General features: G+C 46.1%; 1 protein-coding gene across 1 annotated transcript; it reads right to left on the reverse strand.

Moving 5' to 3' along the window:
- Nucleotides 1-7,644: 7,644 nt before the first annotated feature.
- LOC123157920 (protein FAR1-RELATED SEQUENCE 5-like) lies at nucleotides 7,645-10,959 on the reverse strand. The gene is made up of 6 exons (XM_044576110.1): nucleotides 10,901-10,959; nucleotides 10,203-10,467; nucleotides 9,422-10,112; nucleotides 8,863-9,320; nucleotides 8,492-8,779; nucleotides 7,645-8,403 (listed from the first exon to the last, which is right to left on the reverse strand). Exons 1-6 carry the CDS (start codon nucleotides 10,957-10,959, stop codon nucleotides 7,645-7,647), a joined length of 2,520 nt encoding a protein of 839 aa, XP_044432045.1.
- Nucleotides 10,960-20,260: the final 9,301 nt, after the last annotated feature.

A 20,260-nucleotide genomic window follows, 5' to 3' on the forward strand; every position in this document is an offset into this window, starting at 1 on the left:
TTGCCCTATAAGAAGGAGATTTATGCAAATTGAGTTATATGCTTGCAGGCTGAGGTAACCAAGCAACAAAAAATGTGTATCACTGATACCTTCCGTAGAAGTGCCGGCAACATCCTTTTTACCAACAGCCTGCTTTGCCTGAGGTGCATGTTTCTTTGTTTTATAGTCAGGGGGTTGATCAACAGAAGCTGCTTCTGATGTTCTATGCCTCTTAGCGTCTACCATCATTACAATATTTGATCTCGGACGTTTCATTGTCCACGTTGGATTTCGAGTGACTTCAGTGATATACCTACGGCTCCTTAAATGATAAGGTGTCCGCGGAAAATGAGCTGATATTGGCACACCTGCAGATATAGGAAGAGCGTGGACAGAATGTTTAGCCTGAACTGTGGCTTGTATCACAGAATGTTTAGTCTGAACTGCAGATTGGTACCTTTGTTGCTTGGCTCATTGTCGGGAGATATATCAGTGAAACGAAGCACACGAGGCGCAAGGGGCACCTTTGTTACAATGAGAGTTTCTGCTTCTCCAGGAATGGTAGGTGCTGGCAATCTAGCTTCAGGAGTCTTGTCAACACATGGAGGTTGTTGATCTGTTGATGGGATGACAAACATTAGACATAATGCGAGCGCTGAGTTGTCATTTTAAAAAGGAAAAGGGTATGTTATGTTAAGTACATGGTTGAGAGACTGATTTAGCCATCTGTACAAGAGTGCGTGCGCATGCATTTGCAAATGGCGATCCTTGAGGGAGCTCTGTCTGCAGGGCTGTATCAACAAGCATGAAGTTTAGATATTCTGCTGCTGTTGGTACAATGACAAAGCTAATCAGAGGAAATTTTCCATGACTCACGTGTTACGAATCTTGGGGTGGAATTTGTTTTTTGTAATTCAGAGCCAGTGCAGTCCTGTTTCTCCCTGCGTGCCTTTGCTAATTGTTCTTCATGGGTCTGTGTTGAAGCTTGCACCAACTGCCCTGCTGATGTAGCTGGAAGAAGCAAGGGGGGCAGATATAATCAAGTGGTTAGTAATTTTTTAGCGGTGGTAATGAAATGGAGGAAAAAGGAGTGAGATTTTGTCAGGAACGAACATTGAGTAACCACAACAGCTTTTGTAGCGCCGACCAAGGGGCTTGGAGTTAGCCGGACACGTTGTGTGCTCAACCGTGTTTTTTCTGTAGCGGCAATCAAGGCCATGAACTCATCATACATCAGAGAAGCAGCTTCCTCGAGATCGCCACAAATACGATTAATGAGAGTTTTGCAACGCTCTTGGTGTTCAGCAGACAACACCTCATCAGGAGGGCAGTGATTTTCAGCAAAATGCAACACAGCGCTCCGCATCCGAGTGCAGACTCTAGAAGTGATGTAGTGACGGGCAGCAGTCTTGACTGTCTGAATTGGAATCATGGACCCCTGGAGCAGGATTGGATGGATATACCACGACCCTTCAGAGGCCCTTGTTAAAGGTTTTGTCTGTTTGTGCATGTCCATAGCAATTTTAGTTAGATATCGTTCCTAATGTAATAGATTGATCAGTTTTGAAATGATAGGATTAGGCACTCACCTTCAATCTTTTGTCTGGATCCCTTGCTATAGTAAATATGTCCTTCAAGGTGTCATTGCTATATGCAGATATGCGTGGCCAGATACTGGCTGTCATGTTGGTTTCAAAATCAATCCATTCCGCAAAGAACACCTGAAGGAGATGAGGACAAGAAGTACCTTTTTGCATTAGCTTTTGCATCTACTTTTTGGTAATCATGCACAAGGATGAAAAGGACACAATCATAAAGAGCTTTTTCATTATTCCATACCTGAAGACATAGTTGAAATCCTCCCATTGGGCACGCCCCTATTTTGCTTTTGTTTTTGTAGTGAAGCTGCACATCTTTTGCGTTCTGCATGATGTGGTCAATGATGAACTTCCCCCAGTTAAATGAACCGATTTTATCTGGCTTAATGACACAGTGAAGCACCTCGTCAGGCACTAACCCACAGCTGGCTTGCGGCGCAATCATCGTTGCACACACAAGGAGAGTGTAGCCGACATTTGTTGCGTCCAAGTGCTTTTTATTTGTGGAACGCGGATCTATGTTCCTAAGTACTGTCACCACCTCCTTAACCTGGATTTTCCCTCTTTTGGCCCTTCCCTCTGCCACCCGATCTATCCCAAGTAATTCTAGAACAGCAGCCCGATTTGTATTGATCTCGCTTTGCAGGGTTTCTGATACTAATGGGATGGGCTTAGATCCTGACTTTATCCCCGTAACAAACTCTATAGCTGCTTCATTTAGGGGTCTATTCTGGCCATCTGGGAATGTCATGGTTTTTTTATCTGTATCGATGTTCATAAGCAAACTCCAGTACATCTTGTTGTCTCCTCCACCGGATGCACGAGTCGTTAACAGGGATGCTAGTCCAGTTGGTTTCACCTGTTCGTACATCAGGGGCGAGAGGGTGCCGACGTACGCCGTCGTGAAGCCGCATCGAACATTGGGGATGTCATCAGCGTCAGAGCCTTGCAAGCCCGTTGGCTTGTGCGGGCCGCTCCCCTTCCTCCTTGGAACTTCGGCCACCAATGCGTCCGATGCGGCTCGATCTGGGTCGGCGCCGTCGCCCTCTTCCAGCGGGGGCATCGTGTTGCTAGCACGTACGGACGAGCTACCAGCTGCATGCAAACACGCCGTAAAAAATGCAATTAGATGCGAGATTAGATGCAAGCTACAGTGCTACAGCGCAAGATCCATCTCAGAGACAGAGAAGAAGAATGCGGAAGCGAAGACATGTACCTCGCTCGATGGAGCTTCACGCTCCGCTGAGCTTTCCGATTCGGTCAGCGGCGTCGAGTCGCATGTATTGCCGTCGTTGCACTGAGGGGCGGGAAGGAGCGCGGAGGGGCTATTGAGGAAGAAGAAAGAAGATGTGGCCTGGATTGCTAGATGCTCCTAGCAGAGCGTGTAGATAAGGCAAGGGCTGGATGCCGGAAGCGAGGCACGCCCGCATGCACAGTGTTCAGTTTCACGGGGCCCAGCATCAGCGACGTAACCACTGCACGGTCTCATGGGTTCGGACCAAATTCAACGCACCCGCTTTTTGTTGCCTTACCTCATTTGTATCGACGACGCGGGCTCGAGACAGGGGGAAATAAGGCAAAGGTGGGCACGTGGCGAAGCGTATCTGAGAAGAAGCGCGTGCGTCAGACACGCATCCTGGGCTGGGCCAAGCCAGATGAATTGCAGTTGTGGGTTGGTCGGCTGAAATAATGCCGTTCGTTTCCCAAAAGTGCTACTGTATCTCACTAGTCTAGATTTGGCCGGATGCATCAGTCTTGGATTGTGCCAACTGGCTCCCTCGCGGGCAGCACGGACGCATGCATAGACAATTGTCTGTTTGTCCAGGGGATCAGCTCAGATTAATAATGCAGACGGTCCACCATCTGGAGTGTGCTGCCTTGCCTAATGTGTACTTGGCTGTCAGCGCAGCTCATTAAACCATTGTTCGTGGCTGAACACACAAACCTCCTGATTCGTGTGTGGGCGGTGGACAAGGAACTGATTATAACTAAAAAATCATTCATCAACTAAGGAGAGAGTTACTGCTGCAAAAAATACATTAAAATGTCTTTATTGCAAAACATGCATATTACAACAGAAATTCATAAAAAAAATATTACAAAACATGGAGTATTTAACCAAAAACTACCACATTTCACGGACATGTGACAGAAAACTACCACTTTACGTTTTTGTGCGGAAAACTACCAAATTTGTCCTAAACCGTGGCAAAAAACTACCAACTCGCGTAAGCGCTCTCTTCGCCCACGCTAACCTCGAATCTGACCGGTTGGGCCCGCGAATCAGTTGCCACGCTGGCAATGGACGGCCGCCACGCGTTGACGGCCGTTAACGGCCCGTCCGCTGTCGGAACGGCGGCTGGCGGCGGTCCAATAAGTGAGAGCGAGCTCAGGCACTCGCTCAGTCTCTTCCTCCTCGCTCGCTCTCACTCGTCCTCATCCTCTCCCTCTCCCTGGTGCCGTCGCCGTCGCCGCCGCGGCCATTACTGCTGGTAGAAGTTGAGGATGCCATCTTGGAATGATGAGGAGAGCTCGGACGAGGACACCAACATGGTTTCAATGGATCCTCATCTCTTTGTAAGTGCATAATGGTGGAACAGAGTTAGGGTTAGGGTTAGTTCATCCAAATTGGAGATTCCAATTTGCTTTAGGTTTGATTCGAAGTTTCTTTTGTAGGAAACCCCTGACAGTGTGGTGGAACCAACTTTTTGTGGTTCTTACACTGAATCTGAGCCGACGTGCATGATGCATCATCAGAGGCCGAAGAAGATGGTGGCTTTTGAAGGTGCTTTGACTGGGAGGCGATTCCTGGGTTGTCCTATGCAGCAGGTATTTAATCTGGAACGCTAACTTGTTTTGCTGGTGGAGATGTGTGATGTGTTTTGCTGCTGGAGATGTGTGGTGCAGCATGTGGTGCAGAGATGTGTGATGTGCAGAGATGTCTGCTGTAGTTTACAACTGAAACTTGAAAGTGCCATACATATGCAGAGAACTTTACTGTACTGTGAACTGAATGTATTAGTTAGGTGTTTTCTGAATATAGCTGTTAATTGAAAAAGAACAGAGTTAAATGAATTTATATCTACTGCTAAATATAGCTGTTAACCGAATTTATCTCTGATGCTAAGTCAGGTGATGTGTGCTTACTGTGAAAGAATTATGTTTGCATAATTCAGAGAACATATACTCTGCATATATCATGTGTGGATAACTGACAGTAGTGACATAGTTGGAAGTAGCAAGATGCAATTAGCTTAGATAGTCTGACAAATAACTTAACATATATAGATAGTCTGACATAGATAGATAGTACTGCCATTGCCTGACGAAACTGAACCTAGGAACTTACTGAACTTACGAAAGTTCAGGACTGACGAAACTGAACATTAGTGCATAACTGAAGGCATCACTTCACTCCTCCTTCTTCAGCTTCTGCAGGCGCTGGGAGTGGCGCACCGCAGTCACGGCCGCCCTCTTCTTCTTGTTCTTCTTGGCCGGCGCCGGCTCCAGCACATCTTCCTCGCCGCCATCTTGTTCTTGCTTCACGACGACGCCGTCTGGGAGATCGGCGACCTCCGGCAGGGCATCCACGTGGATTGGGAGGTTCCTATCCCCCTCCACGGCGTCGAGGAATGGAGCCAGCAGCTGCACTCCAGGCTCGTCGTCGGAGAGGACGACGACCGCATCCACCTCGTCGTCAGATGGCTCGTCCTCATCATCGTCACTGGACTCGCCGTCAGAGTCGTCAGAGGGCCCAAGGACCCATGGATTGCGCCTCTCCCAGTAGGCGTTGTTGATCGGGGCTGGGACAGCGAGCACGGCGTCGGTGACGTGGTCCGCGGCGGCCGGCACCATGGTGGATGAGCGGTACATCCACCATCGGGCGCGCTGCCTGGGGTCGGGGGGAGCTGCACCTCGCGCATCGCCCACAGCAGAAGGGTCGGCGGTGGGATGGTGCGACCGGCAGGGAAGGCACGCTGCTTTTCAGCAGCTGTCATCACCTTCACGAGGCCGTGGGCGTGGTTCCTCAGCATCGCCAGACTGGGGAACCAGCGCGTGATCTCCCTGTATTGCGCGCGCATCTCCTGGTTGTTGCCGGCGAGAGCTTCGATGGCCAGCTGCCAGTCCATGGCGACGGCGGTGGGGGTGCTTGTCGGCGGCGATTTCGACAGGAGAGAGGGGGAAGTGGAGTGGGCGGTGCGAGCGGCGAATGGGCAGAGAGAGTGGTGGGTGGCGTATTAAAGCCGTAGAATCTGAAACGTCTGGTGTTACTCAACGCTGCCGGCTAACAACATATAATAAGTTTGGCCGATGCTAGTCAAACAAATCAGAAGCACTAGCCCATTGGTATTGAACGCATGGTTACAACCAACTAGTCCTGGGTTCGAGCCCCAGGCCAGACTTTTTTTGTGCAGATTTTTCTTTTCTAAAATGAATTTGGCAGTAAATGGCAATGTAACTTCTGACCTGTTTAAATGGCAATGTAACACAAATAAAACAAGTTAAAACAATTTCAAAATGCACCTAAACAAGTTAAAAAAATTATCGCATTCTTCATCTATCGTTGCTCTTTCTAGACAATCATGGGTACGCTTATAAATCTATTCCACAAGATCATAGTGTCCTTCATCCATGTCTTATGCCTGAATGAATAATGTTTGATATGCATTTACAGGTGCATATCAAATAAAACCCGTAGCCATAGCTATTATGAAAGAAAAGAAAAGACAAAAGTCCAAATCCAATGGATATGCATTTACACGTGCCATAGCTATTATGAAATAAATTACTCATAATTTACGACAAAGTGAAACAGAACCTAGATCCAGAGTTGCACAGACGGTCAACTTCGTCAACTAGATACCATACAATCCACCTAGCCATGGTGGGAGATACAGTTATATTTCAATACAAATCTAACTCAATACCACCCACATGCTCGGATTTGCCTAATACAGCGCTAAAGGGGGAAATGGAAAGAGTCTTATTTTAGTTGACCGACTAATCTCATCTACGGTTTCTACCATCTTAGCAGATGTTAAGAAAACCCGTAGGTTTTTCATTCGTGCAGGCGTGCCCGCTTAGCTGGTGTAGCGCCATCGTCGTTGTCCGTACTGGATCCACGGACGAATCTGGTAGTTGACTCGCAACAGCTGCTCGTGCTTGTGGGGTCGTCATCGCCAGCTAAAACATGTTCTTCTGGATCATATGTAGCCATCCCCTCGACCGCTGAAAGACGAGATTCGACTTCAGGTTCTTCTGCCTGATCTCCATCCGCCATTGAGAGGCCATCAGCCCTCCCGTGAACTGATTCCTACATGCAGAAGCCAAAACTTTTTTATATCTGCATTATTACTGCCAGAACATGCGGAAGGGGAAGAACAGACCAGAAACAACAAAGATCATATGTACATACCGCGATCAAAGAGCAGCTGCGGGAGAGAACATCATGATGCGGATCACTGCCGCTCGACTGATCTCGCTTGTCGACCAATCGAATGCCGACCGAAGCAGATCTTGATGACACATGCGCATCAGATTGTGCGCTCGATAGAGCTGCAGACATATCTATACTCGTATGCGGTACGCACACACCGATTTGCTTTTAGCACACCTCGCTCACAAGCAGCAGGATGTAGAGGGCTTGGGGGATTAGGGTGGCAAGTGGTGGAGGTTGGTGTGTAAGACGGGAGTGTTGCACGAGAGGCAAGGTATCGGTCTTTAAGTACAGCGTGGTTCCCCGAGCGCGCTCGTTCTGTATGAAATTCAAACGGCGGGCGGTTCGCGCTCAGCGCACTCATCAGGGTATGTGTTCACAGCTGGCATCCACGCCAGTGATACGATGTTAATGCTGCATGCGAGTACTAAGGTAGAAGTTAATATATACAATCGGGAGAATAAACTTACAGAAAAATAAACTTCCATTCTGAAAATACAGAGCACAAAACTTGTTCAGTCCACAATTAAGTTAGAAGATTTGTGGCACACAGCGACAAATGTTGTGTCTTATTACATAGAGTTATGATCTATTGGCTGCAAAGCCCTCAACATCGTGGATCCCATGACTTCAAACCAAAGCACTAATTCTATTTGTATCTATATCAGTGTTGGCAGCAATATGGAGAACAACTTTTGGCTTGTTGCAGGTGTTTCTCCTATGGCCACCGACGCCGCAATTTGAGCATTTTGCCTCCTTCCTTTCCTTCTGAGGAAGATCACCTCTCTGCGGACAAGTTGTGCTCTTGTGTCCAGGTTCACGGCATATGCTGCAGAAACGAGTGCGCTTGCTTGTGCTGCACTTCTCAACATCTTCACCGGTTTTGCACTGTTTTAACCTTTTGCTTTTTGCACCCCGATCATCGTATGGAGGTTTATCTCTGCTGTTGGTAGGTCGTCCGGCTTTCCTTTTACGCTCTCGTGCTTTCAACCCTACAAAATCACCGATAGCACTGCGTTCTGCATCACTTGTATTGCCGTTCGTGTATGCGATTGCTGGAACGGCTTCCTTGTCTTTAAGTTGCATCCGCTGAGTTCTGTCCTCCAATCCCATGCCATCACGGACAGCAGCTACAGGAGTTAGCTTATCCATTGTTATCTTGAGCATTTCCATTGCAATCCCATATGCTTCTGGATTTGCATCCCCTAACCTCACGACTTCAAGTGCATGGTTGTAGAGATTTGAATGTCTGAATGTTACTGACTTTACAGAAATGCTATCCTTCTGAAGGTATGAGAGATGGGCTGGCAGTATATCTCGTGCATCTTTCGTCCAACGTTTGAGAATATGCTTCTCTGGTATGTGATCTATGCCGATGAAATCCAGTACCTGTCACACATAGGTGGTGTTTCATCATGCAGGCATTCAAAAGAGAACTTTGCAGATATTTTATCAGCAGCATGGGGCAGGGTATCACCTTGACAGCATGGCAGCAGAGCAGGCCAGTGTGCTCGAAATTGCCGCATTCACATAACACTTGTGGTCCATCATCAACCAATTCTACCTTATATAGAATCCTGCACCACATTTCATGTTTTTCTGGATGGTATCGTCTGACAAAGCATGTTTTACCTTTTTCAACTTCTTCAACTCTGTACTGTGATGCTTCATATGTGATTTGGCCAAACATGTCAAATATAGCTCGAGTGTACACCTTGCTGGCATGATGCTCCAAGGGTGTGTTCATTCTCATTACAGGGGACACCTGAAAAAGCAGACATTGTATTATGAAGATGACATGACATCACCCACTAACAAAATCCGAGTAACAATTTCTGAAAAACTTACTATTTTCGTCCTCCTCTCTTCATAGTTCTCACTTGCCTCTCTATCAAAAAGAAGCCGCATGTACTGACGAACAAATAGATGCATTGGACAACTAGCTGGAACATAAGTCTTCAACATGTGGTTGGCACTTTCACTGCGCTGCGTACTGGTCATCTTAGCACAAAACTTGCCATGGAAATATGGCTTCGCCCATTTCTCTCTTGTCTCATATATCTGGGTGAGATAATTGTTCTTATGCAGACCATATGTGTCAATCATCTGCTCCCATGCCGATTCAAATTCGTCTACTGTCAACATGTGCTGTACTATTTTGTGGAAATCTGACTTGAATTTGCTGCGCTTCGTGTAATATGATCCAAGATATTCCTTTGCTTTTTTGAGCACATGCCATTTGCACCATCGATGTGTTGTGTCAGGCATAACTTTCGCAATAGCTAATTCCATTGCTCTGCATTGGTCTACAAGAAAAATCGGAAGTCATCATATTATGTCAGTACAGTGATACCACAGTGTTCTACAATACAAGAGATTAAGCAAAATATCTTATTCCATTCCTCACCGGTTAGTATTGTTTGTGGATGCTTCCCACCCATCATGCGGATGAATTCAGCAAACACCCACTGGAAACTTTCCTCTGTCTCGTCCCTGATCAGCACACCAGCAAAGATCACACTCTGGAAGTGATTGTTGACTCCAACGAACAGCCCAAATGGCATGTCATACATGTTTGTACGGTAAGTTGTATCAAAGGTTATTGCATCTCCAAAGTAGTAGTACTGTGCTCTGCTGGCACCAGTTGACCATAACAGATTGCGTATGCGGCTTTCTTCGTCAGGCTGTACTCTGTAGTACAACCCAGAATCTTTTGCTCCTAACTCTGCAAAAACATCCATTGTCTTCTTTACATCATTATCAGCTTGTTCACGACTGATCTTGCCACACAACCCTCGGAGAGCTCTTTTGCTGAACGGTACATTGCTCATTGAACCGAAGAAACTTCCGATTATATTGTAAACTTTGCCAACGCTAATGTTGTTTTCACGGAGTTGTTTAATCACATCACGTGTGTATATATCAATATGCTTGTGTGAAGGCCAGTAAACTTTCTCACCACATCTTTCAGTGAGAGCATGGTTGTGATCTGTCCTGTACTCATTTATATACCAGCCATTATCGGCTGAACGCAGCAGCCGTATCATAGCAGGGCATCTACATCGGCATGTACGTTTGTTATCCTTCTTTGGTATTCCCTGAAAACGTTAAAAAAACGTACAGCACAGTGATTGTCAATAACATCTTCACTCATAGGCAGTGATACGAGACAGTAAATGACTACTCACCGAACATCCACAAACTATCTCCTGCATGCATTTGGTTCTTTCAACATTTAGCCGGCTTTTGCCATATCTTACTCCAAACCCAACCTCCCATGAATATAGATTGTAGTAATCATAAGCTTCACCCAGTGTATCAAAGTTCCTCCCCACAGCAGGAACTATGACAGTTTCAGTTTTGTTTTCTGCATAGCTTCGCAGTGTTAGTTCCAGCGCACTCATCCTAGCAGCACATGGGGGTCTTTCGTCAGGTACATGCCCAACTCGGATTCTGCATGTACAGAGATGTATATTTTCAGAATTTTTGTTCACTTAGCTGTTTTAGCACACGACATGCACATGGAGCAACAAATAGTACACACATCAAACGCAATAAACCCAATGCCGTGCAGATGTACCTCTTCGTCCAGCCAGGGGCTTCAGGGTTGTCTTTCCCTGTAGACTGCTCTGAAGCTGCTGCAGAAGCGCTACTGCTTCGCAAGTGCTGTTCAGATCCGTTTCCATGGCTACTATGGCATCTCCCGCTTCTGCAATGCTGGATTCAGCAGGCCCGCACATTGGCGCTTGGTTCGCACCGTGTTTCAACAGCGCCTCTGCTCCGGGCAGATCCGGCAGTGGAAATCTATTTCAACAGGACGAGTATGAAAGTAAGGAATTGATCTATCCTAACACAGAGAACATAAAGTGGGAGCGGCAAGGTTCACCTGTCAACTGGATCCGACAAGAAATCGATTTCCTCCTCTCCGGCGGTGGCAACCTCCATAGCCATGAGCTCCTCGCTATCGCCACCGTCCCAGGGAAGAAGATAGATCTGCTTTTACTTTTGAGAGCCGGACGGACGGCGGTGGCCCACATTACAGTATTCACCCACGCATCCGGCACGAGGCGTTTATGTAACGGACGCACGAGACGGATTCGTAACGTGAGCAGTCTCAACCCATCTGTACCAATGGAACAATAATATCGTGTACCGAATCTCCCCCATTAGTCTCGACGTCACCGTTTCGACAACTCGCTTGCGAACGTACGTAACAAGGATTTGTACATACGGTTGCATTTAATACTATACGCCACGCGTCACCGCTCCGTCCTTGCCAGATAGCAGGAGCGCGCGAGCTCGTCCGCGCCATCGCCGCTCTCGGTTTCTCGGTTGCAAAACTATGCGATTGGACTTTGGCGCCCGCAGCATGAGCTAGGCAAGGACTTTGACCTTGTTTGGAGCCCGAGGCGTCAGATGTAATGTGCGCTCACGTCCTTGATGTCTTCTTGCATGAGGAATAGGTAGGCATGCTTGGTGGAGAAGGGTAAGTACAGAAGCGACTGCAACTTTGTAGACTCGAAATTTGTTAGGCGATTTCAAAGGCTAAACTGCATACCGATCAAAATGACCGAGCAAACTACTCTCTCTAAAGTTAGTACAAAGTTAAGACACTTATTTTAGGATGAAGGGAGTATAATATTTTGATCAGTGGAGTGGGTGAACAGACTAGGGAAGCCGTTAGCGAGTGCATGGTGGTGGACCCAGGTGTCTAGCCAGAAGAATGCGGAAGCTCCATTTTGTGTTAGGACGAAGGAGATCTAGCGAAGGGGTATATGTTGGTTGACGATGTTGGATAGGAACGAATTAGGAGTTTGTGATCTTTGGATGACATTAGGGTGATGGAGGAGAGCCAAGAAAACAAAAGAGTAACGGAGGGTAGTAGAAATTTGACGGCAACTTTTATTAGCAAGCGCACATTATGGATGAGGATGCTTTTGAGCTCTAAACTGTCAAACTCTTTTGGCTTACAAACATTTTCCCAAGCTATTAGACATTGAGCACCTACACAAAACTGATGTGCAACCCAAAAGAAGGCACAACTTATAGCATAAAGTTTTTCAGCTGCATTTTTGGGTAGGCGGAAAACTGACATACTAACCCTTAGAAAGAAGAAGGGTATGCCAACCTGCGAGAAACCAAAGGCGCCTATCTAAGATGGGGCCGAAGACATAATATGGTAGTTTATAGGGAGAGGGGTAGTGTGAGGTACGTTTGTGGAAAGGAGGATATGGAACAACCAAGTATGTTAATGATATTGATGTCATTCTTGAGTTGTTCCCATGAAAGTGGGGTGAAGGTTGTTTGGAAGATGATGGAGAGGTAAATGGGTAGAGCAAACTCATCTAGGATTTTTTTAGGATTTCAATGCCCCCTGAGATGAGGCCTTAGCTAAGATGAAAGTGGCATCGACGTGTTGTCTCATTCTTGGTGATAGGTGGTCGTAGATGGGGTGGCAGAGAGTGGCTGGATTGTGTTTTTCGTTGTTTAGTTGTTTTAGAATGTTGGCGGAGATGATAAATATATAGGTAGGGTGAAAGGCGATTGATGGTGCAACACACCGAGGGTGTCCCATCAGCCAGGAAGCCCGGTGTTGGGCTGGCCTCGGGACCCAGGAGGCTTGGTGGCAGCGCGACACCAGGATGCAACCCAGGGCCCTGCTGGGGATCAGGAGATCATCTTGGCATACAAGCCAAGATGCTATCGGCATGAAGCTGGTTAGGAACCCTCTGAAACAGAGCTCTGGCCCCCTATATAGGGCGACGCTAGGGGTCATACGTTGGGAAACATAGTAGAAAAAAAATTGCTCTACGAACACCCAGGAACAATATGAAGATGCATATAGGGTTTGGATCAACGTTCCTTACCGACTCCAGAGTGCAACGGAAGTAGACGAGTCGGCGTAGATCGTACTTGGAATCCCTCGAACCGCCCTCAAACGATCCCTCGAACAGAAGACCGAAAGCACATCTTCTCTACTTGGTTGCAAGCGTACGGTCTTCACAATCTGGCAGCGCTTCGCTATCCCGAGCTAATTGTCGCCAGATAATTAGAGGAGAAGATTAGAACTACACCGGGCTTCTAATTATGAGGACTAGAGAATCTAGGTCAGCTCTAATTGATCAGCCAGGATCAACTTAAACTAGAGGAGCTAGAGGAGGCTCCAAAACTTGTGTGACTATTTTGGCCAATACCTCAAGTATACTAGCCGGCCGGCCCACCCTCCCCTTAACCGCCACCCATCGCCATGCTTCCTCCGCCCACTGCCGTCCCTTTAACCTAGGCAGATCTCGAAGTCTGACACCGGCGAACCTGCACCCCCCGCCACCCCTAAGATAGACAAGGAGGCTCATGCTCCGCCTGCACCCGTTGCATCCCTAAGATAGACGAGGAGGCTACTCCGCTGCGGCTGCGGCTGCCTCCGCCGGTGGCCTCGGTGCTCCTCCACAGCTGCTGCTTCCTCTCCACCTAATTGACTGAAGCAAATTTGAATTTCAGGCGACTGGCGTCCAACAAAACTGTTAATTTATCTTGGTTCTACTTATTGTTACAGGAATGTGAGGCATATGAGAGATTCTTGGATGACACCAAGAATCTCCTTGAGTGTAAGACCTTGGTATCGTACCAGGCGTGCTGCATCTCCTAAGGAGAGGGAATGGTATAAAGAGGCTGCTTGTATCCGCGTTTTCATTTACGGTATATTTCATTGTTTTTCAAATATTTTTCTTGTGAATCTACGTAACTGCCTACAGTGAAGAATATTTATGATCCATTAATTACTCACCTAAATTTGTTGAATAAAGGAATATTTCGGTCCTCACCAAAATATCAAATATTTAGAAAATATGTGAGAACTATTTTAAAAAAGCATTAAGTCAATCAATTTTTGACTAAATTTGAATCTGCTTTAGTTTAGTCCGAAAATCCAAAGGCACATCCGCATCCTCTTCCCTTGTCCCAGATTCGCTAGAGATAATTTCATTATTCGCATTCTCTTTTATCATGTCATTTAATCCTCTTAGCTCTTTCTTGCCACTCCCATGGGCTCTGACAATCCTTCCGGCGGTGAAATTGGCCCTTTGATCTTGCTTCCCTTATAAATTACATCAACCTTTTTCAGTTGAATGAAGAAATTATTTTTGCAATAAAAAATTAACACATGAAACAAACAATCAAATGAAAATTTTCTATTTTCTGTATATGTCATTTAGTGGCATGAAGCAATTGCAATCGGTACATACACATGGATGTTCTCTCTAGCAATCATAAAATACTAATGAAAATCTAGCAATCAGTAATCAGTAGCATTAGGCAATCAGCCTACGTATAAACTGCCACACAACCCAGTATAATCAGGCCATGTTTAATCAGCATAAGCATCTCAATTTATCTCTCTCTCTCCCCCCTCTCTCTCTCTATCTATCTCTCTATTCCTCTCCTGACACCACACACAGTAACAACAGCATATCCACATAGAGGCTATCACTGAGGCGGGAAAACGTGACTTTCCAACACGTGATCTGGACCACTTCTCATGTGGTTTGGATTACGAATGGCACGTCTTACCGCCGACCGGGAGGTCGGTGAATATTGCTAGGTACTAACTCTACGTACTTGCAACTATTGTCCACGTCAAAGGGGGAGTATCATATCAAATTCCACCTTCGAAACAAGTCTGACAATTTCCTTTGGAGCCTGGTAGCTGTATATGGCGCCGCTCAAGAGGAGTTTAAGTCTGCATTTCTAAAAGAACTTGTTAATACCCGTCGAAACAATCCCCACCCCATGTTAATCGGGGGGGGGGGAGTGGATTTTAATATCCTTCGATATCAGCAGGAAAAAAACAATGACCGGTTTGATACAAGGTGGCCTTTCCTCTAATGCTGTTATTGACAGTCTGGATCTGAGGGAGATAACGATGTCTGGTTGTCAGTATACCTGGGCCAATAACCGACCGGTGCCAACCTTTGAAAAACTTGACCGGGTGCTAGTTACCACCGACTGAGAATATAAATATCCCCTAGCCTCGGTTCGGGCATTAGAAAGAACTGAGGCCTTATCGGATCACGCTCCATTGCTCACCGATTTTGGACAACCAATCCGAAGCTCTAACCGTCACCAATTTAAATTTGAATTGGGATGGCTCACTAGAGAGGGATTTCATGACCTGCTTAAGAAAGTGTGGGCGTGCTAGCCTCGCGGTAACACACCCATTCACCGATGGAATAATCGAATTCGCGCATTGCGTCGATTCCTTCATGGATGGGCCAAGCATACTGCTGGCATCTACAAAAAAGTAAAACTACGACTATCTACCTTAATTGATTCCCTTGATAAAATAGCGGAGGTGAGGCCTCTGTCTGCAGTTGAGATTGAGCAAAAAAGCAATCTAAACGAGCAGATAGCCTGCCTACTACGCGAGGAAGAGATTAAATGGTACCAACGTTCTGGATACGCTTGTGCAAGGTGATGATAATACGAAATACTTTCAAATGCTTGCCAATGGCAGACATAGAAAGAAACGCATATTCGCCCTTGACCAGGAGGAAGGCCGAATTGAGGGGGACGTACCACTTAGAACTTTTATTACTAAGTATTACAAAGAGCTTTTTGGACCTTCAGCTGAATCAAATTTTCAGCTGGATGAATCCATTACTCATGACATTCCTCAAGTTACGGAAGCGGAAAATGAATTCCTAACCTCCCCGTTCTCTGAGGAAGAAATTCAAACCGCGGTGTTTCAAATGGAACACAACAAGGCTCCGGGTCCGGATGGCTTTCCCGCAGAGTACTATCAATGTTTTTGGGACGTCATTAAGGCAAACTTGGTTCAGTTTTTTAACCAAGTGCATGCTGAAGACCTTGATGAAAGATCGTGGATGTCGCCTAGAGGGGGGGGGGGTGAATAGGCGCTTTAAAATAATTACGGTTGAGGCTTGAACAAATGCAGAATAAACCTAGCGGTTAATTTGTCAAGCACAAAACCTACAACAACTAGGCTCACCTATGTGCACCAACAACTTATGCTAAGCAAGAAAAACTACTTAGGTGATAGCAAGATATATGACAAGAAACAATATGGCTATCACAAAGTAAAGTGCATAAGTAAAGGGCTCGGGTAAGAGATAACCGAGGCACGCGGAGACGACGATGTATCCCGAAGTTCACACCCTTGCGGATGCTAATCTCCGTTTGGAGCGGTGTGGAGGCACAATGCTCCCCAAGAAGCCACTAGGGCCACCGTAATCTCCTCACGCCCTCGCACAATGCAAGATGTCGTGATTCCACTAAGGGACCCTTGAGGGCGGTCACCGAACCCGTACAAATGGCAACCCTTGGGGGCGGTCACCGAACCCGTACACTTTGGTAACCCTTGGGGGCGGTCACCGGAACCCGTCAAATTGCTCGGGGCGATCTCCACAACCTAATTGGAGACCGTGACGCTTGCCCGGAGCTTTACACCACAATGATTGAGCTCCGAACACCACCAACCGTCTAGGGCGCCCAAGCACCCAAGAGGAACAAGCTCAAGGGTACCAAGCACCCAAGAGTAATAAGCTTCTCAACTTGTAACATCCACGTATCACCGTGGAGAACTCAAACCGATGCACCAAATGCAATGGCAAGGGCACACGGAGTGCCCAAGTCCTTCTCTCTCAAATCCCACTGAAGCAACTAATGCTAGGGAAGAAAATGAGAGGAAGAACAAGAAGGAGAACACCAAGAACTCCAAGATCTAGATCCGAGGGGTTCCCCTCACATAGAGGAGAAAGTGATTGGTGGAAATGTGGATCTAGATCTCCTCTCTCTTTTCCCTCAAAAACTAGCAAGAATCCATGGAGGGATTGAGAGTTAGCAAGCTCGAAGAAGGTCAACAATGGGGGAAGAACACGAGCTCAAAGGATAAGGTACATTGGGGAAGAAGACCCCCTTTTATAGGAGGGGGAAAATCCAACCGTTAAGTGCTCAGCCCGCACATGAGCGGTACTACCGCTCGGGCGGAAGAAGCAGTGAAAAGGAGCAACAAAACAAGAACCTTGGGGCAGTAGTACCGCCGATAAGCGGTACTACCGCTCACCCCAGCGGTACTACCGCTGGAGGAGCAGAACACGGGACAAAAGGAGGCAGGACAGAGCAGAGTACGGTGGCAGTAGTGCAGTAGCGGTACTACCGCTCGACCGGAGCGGTACTACCGCTCGACCGGAGCGGTACTACCGCTTATAGGCGGAACTACCGTGCCTTACTGCCGCGCGACTACCGCTGAACCTGACACGAAAAGAGCAGACCCAAAATCGAGGCGGTAGTAGAGCGGTACTGGAGCGGTACTACCGCTTGACGCTACACGCGGTACTACCGCTGCCACCGCGGTACTACTGCAGGGAGAAAAACAGAACTGCCAAAACTTCTTCATATGAGCTCCGAATTGAGCAAACTCAAGCTTGTTGGATACAAGGTTATAGTAAGAAGAGGCAGGGGAGGTATACCAACAAATAGAGGAGTGAAACCTCCAACCGAGAAGAACCGGCATAACGTCCAAAATCGAAAACATCATAGAAGATGCGAGTGAACTCCGTTTTCGATGAACTCGAGCTTGTCATCAAGATGACCATAAGCTCCAAAACTCACAAAGAGAAGAACAAAGCAAGAACCAATAAAGATGTTGCAAGGATGCAATGGTTTGAGCTCTCTATGAACGATATGATCAAGCTACTCATTGAGAGCCCCCCTTGATAGTACGGCAATCGATCCTATAACCCGGTCTCCCAACTACCATCATGAGACCGGTAAAATAGAAAACCTATCAAGAGCAAACCTTTGCCTTGCACATGGTCCACTTGAGCTAGATGATGACGATCTTGACTCCCTCAAGATGGACCACCTTTCTTGATTGCGTTGGCTCGATGAAGACTAGTTGATTGCTCCCCCATACTCCACTATGGGTGAGCCACCCTTCCGCACATCTTCACAAGTCCATTGTCACCACAATGGCTTCAAGCATTTGATATCTTCGTGATGCTTTACTTGAACTTTCCCGCTTCACTTGAACTTACACACCGCGACCTAACCCCACAAAGAACTCTCACGAAGACCATGGGTTAGTACACAAAGCGTAATTGACAATGCTTACCATACCATGGGATTGCTTGATCCCTCGGTACATCTTGTGCGCTTTGTGTGTTGATCAACTTGATTCACTCTTGACTTAGTCTTGATCAACCTTGACTCTTTCCAACTCTCTTCATTTGGATGATGTCTTGAAGGTAAACATGAATGATGACACAATCTTCTTCTTCAAGACATGCTTGCAATAAGCTCAACTCTCACATGACCAATCTTTGGATAATTCCTTAATAACACCTTGGTCACCACATAAACTCCTTGAAACCAACACATGGACTTCAAGAAATGCCTATGGACAAATCCTTCAAATATAACTCAAGGCAACCATTAGTCCATAGAGATTGTCATCAATTACCAAAACCAAACATGGGGGCACTGCATGTTCTTTCAATCTCCCCCATTTTGGTAATTGATGACAATCACTTTCAAGAGAGTTTATATAAGGAATTATGCATCACCATGTAATGCAACAACCAATAATGCATGCGTATGAGATGCAAATGCTTAGGAACAAAACCAAATCAAGGAGAAAACTCTGAAGACTTAAGACTTCTCCACAAAACTCTCCGAAACTTCTCCCCCATTGGCATCAATTGCCAAAAGGGCGAAAATCTTAGAAGGCCAATATAAAAAGTGTTCCTCCAGAAATTGTGTATTTCTCAACAAGAGAGTGGAATGCAATACACATGTCCAACGGTAAATCTTGGAGAAAGACAAACTATATTGAGGCCCAAAGATTGCAAAAGAATGATATGCCACAAAGACATAACAAAGAGAGAAACAAGCAATCAAAAGATACCAACTGAAGCAAGCAATCAACGGATATCAATTGAGCCAACTAGACCAATGATCCTACGTGCCACATGAATGAAATAAATTAGGATATGAGCAAAGGAGTGTTCTAGAGAAACTAGAGAGGCTCCCCATTATTTGTGCACAATTTAGTTTTGTAATTGGATACAACGAGCACAAAATAGGATCGTCACTCCCCAAAGATCAATAGAACCTCACGACAAGTGCAAGTGAGCATGTAGGAAACAAAGCCTAGCACTTGAAACAAACAAATGGTTGAGCAACATATAAAAGAGGCAACTTAAGAGTAGGCTCAACCAAATGATGTGTGTGAGTCATGGCAAAGCACTTGAGAAGACTAATGTACGGATGAGCATTAAGCATCAACATAGTCTTGGATAGTGGAGATACAAGGTGCATGACATGTCCTCCCCACACACACCAAGCAAAAGGGTTCACAAGCACACTAAAAATGCAAAATGAATAACCAACACTTGTGACAACCCATGGTGGAGATAGAAGATGAAAGCCTCATCAAGACGAGGGATACCAATTAAGATGGCAAAAGCCTCGTAGATATAAGCATGAGGAAAATAATCTTCACCACACAGGAGTGCATCAAGATGCAACGAGATAAGACATGCACTCAAGGCAAAAGCTTTCATGGAGCCACCAAAGAAATAACAAGAAAGACAAGGTGGACGTGAAAGAAAGGATATCATCTAGAGATGTAATTTCTTTCAAGTGTATAAGGTTCTAGGTAGACGAGATCATGATGATATATATCTACAAAGAAGGATGTACACTCGAAATAGTTACAACACGAAGGAACAAGATATCCAAGAGGAAGTCATACATATACCAATAAGATATTTGCTTGGAAGCATAGCACATGGCTAGATATGGTCTTATAATATATACATGAATTCCTACCACACACCCATCAAAGACATCACAACTAGCAACATGAGATCATCATTGAGATGCTTTGTCATCAAGATGACCATAAGCTCCAAAACTCACAAAGAGAAGAACCAAACAAGAACCAATAAAGATGATGCAAGGATGCAATGGTTTGAGCTCTCTATGAACGATACGATCAAGCTACTCATCGAGAGCCCCCCTTGATAGTACGGCAATCGATCCTATAACCCGGTCTCCCAACTACCATCATGAGACCGGTAAAATAGAAAACCTATCAAGAGCAAACCTTTGCCTTGCACATGGTCCACTTGAGCTAGATGATGACGATCTTGACTCCCTCAAGATGGACCACCTTTCTTGATTGCGTTGGCTCGATGAAGACTAGTTGATTGCTCCCCCATACTCCACT

Source organism: Triticum aestivum, chromosome 1D (assembly GCF_018294505.1).
Source record: "Triticum aestivum cultivar Chinese Spring chromosome 1D, IWGSC CS RefSeq v2.1, whole genome shotgun sequence".
Classification (NCBI taxonomy): Eukaryota; Viridiplantae; Streptophyta; class Magnoliopsida; order Poales; family Poaceae; genus Triticum; species Triticum aestivum.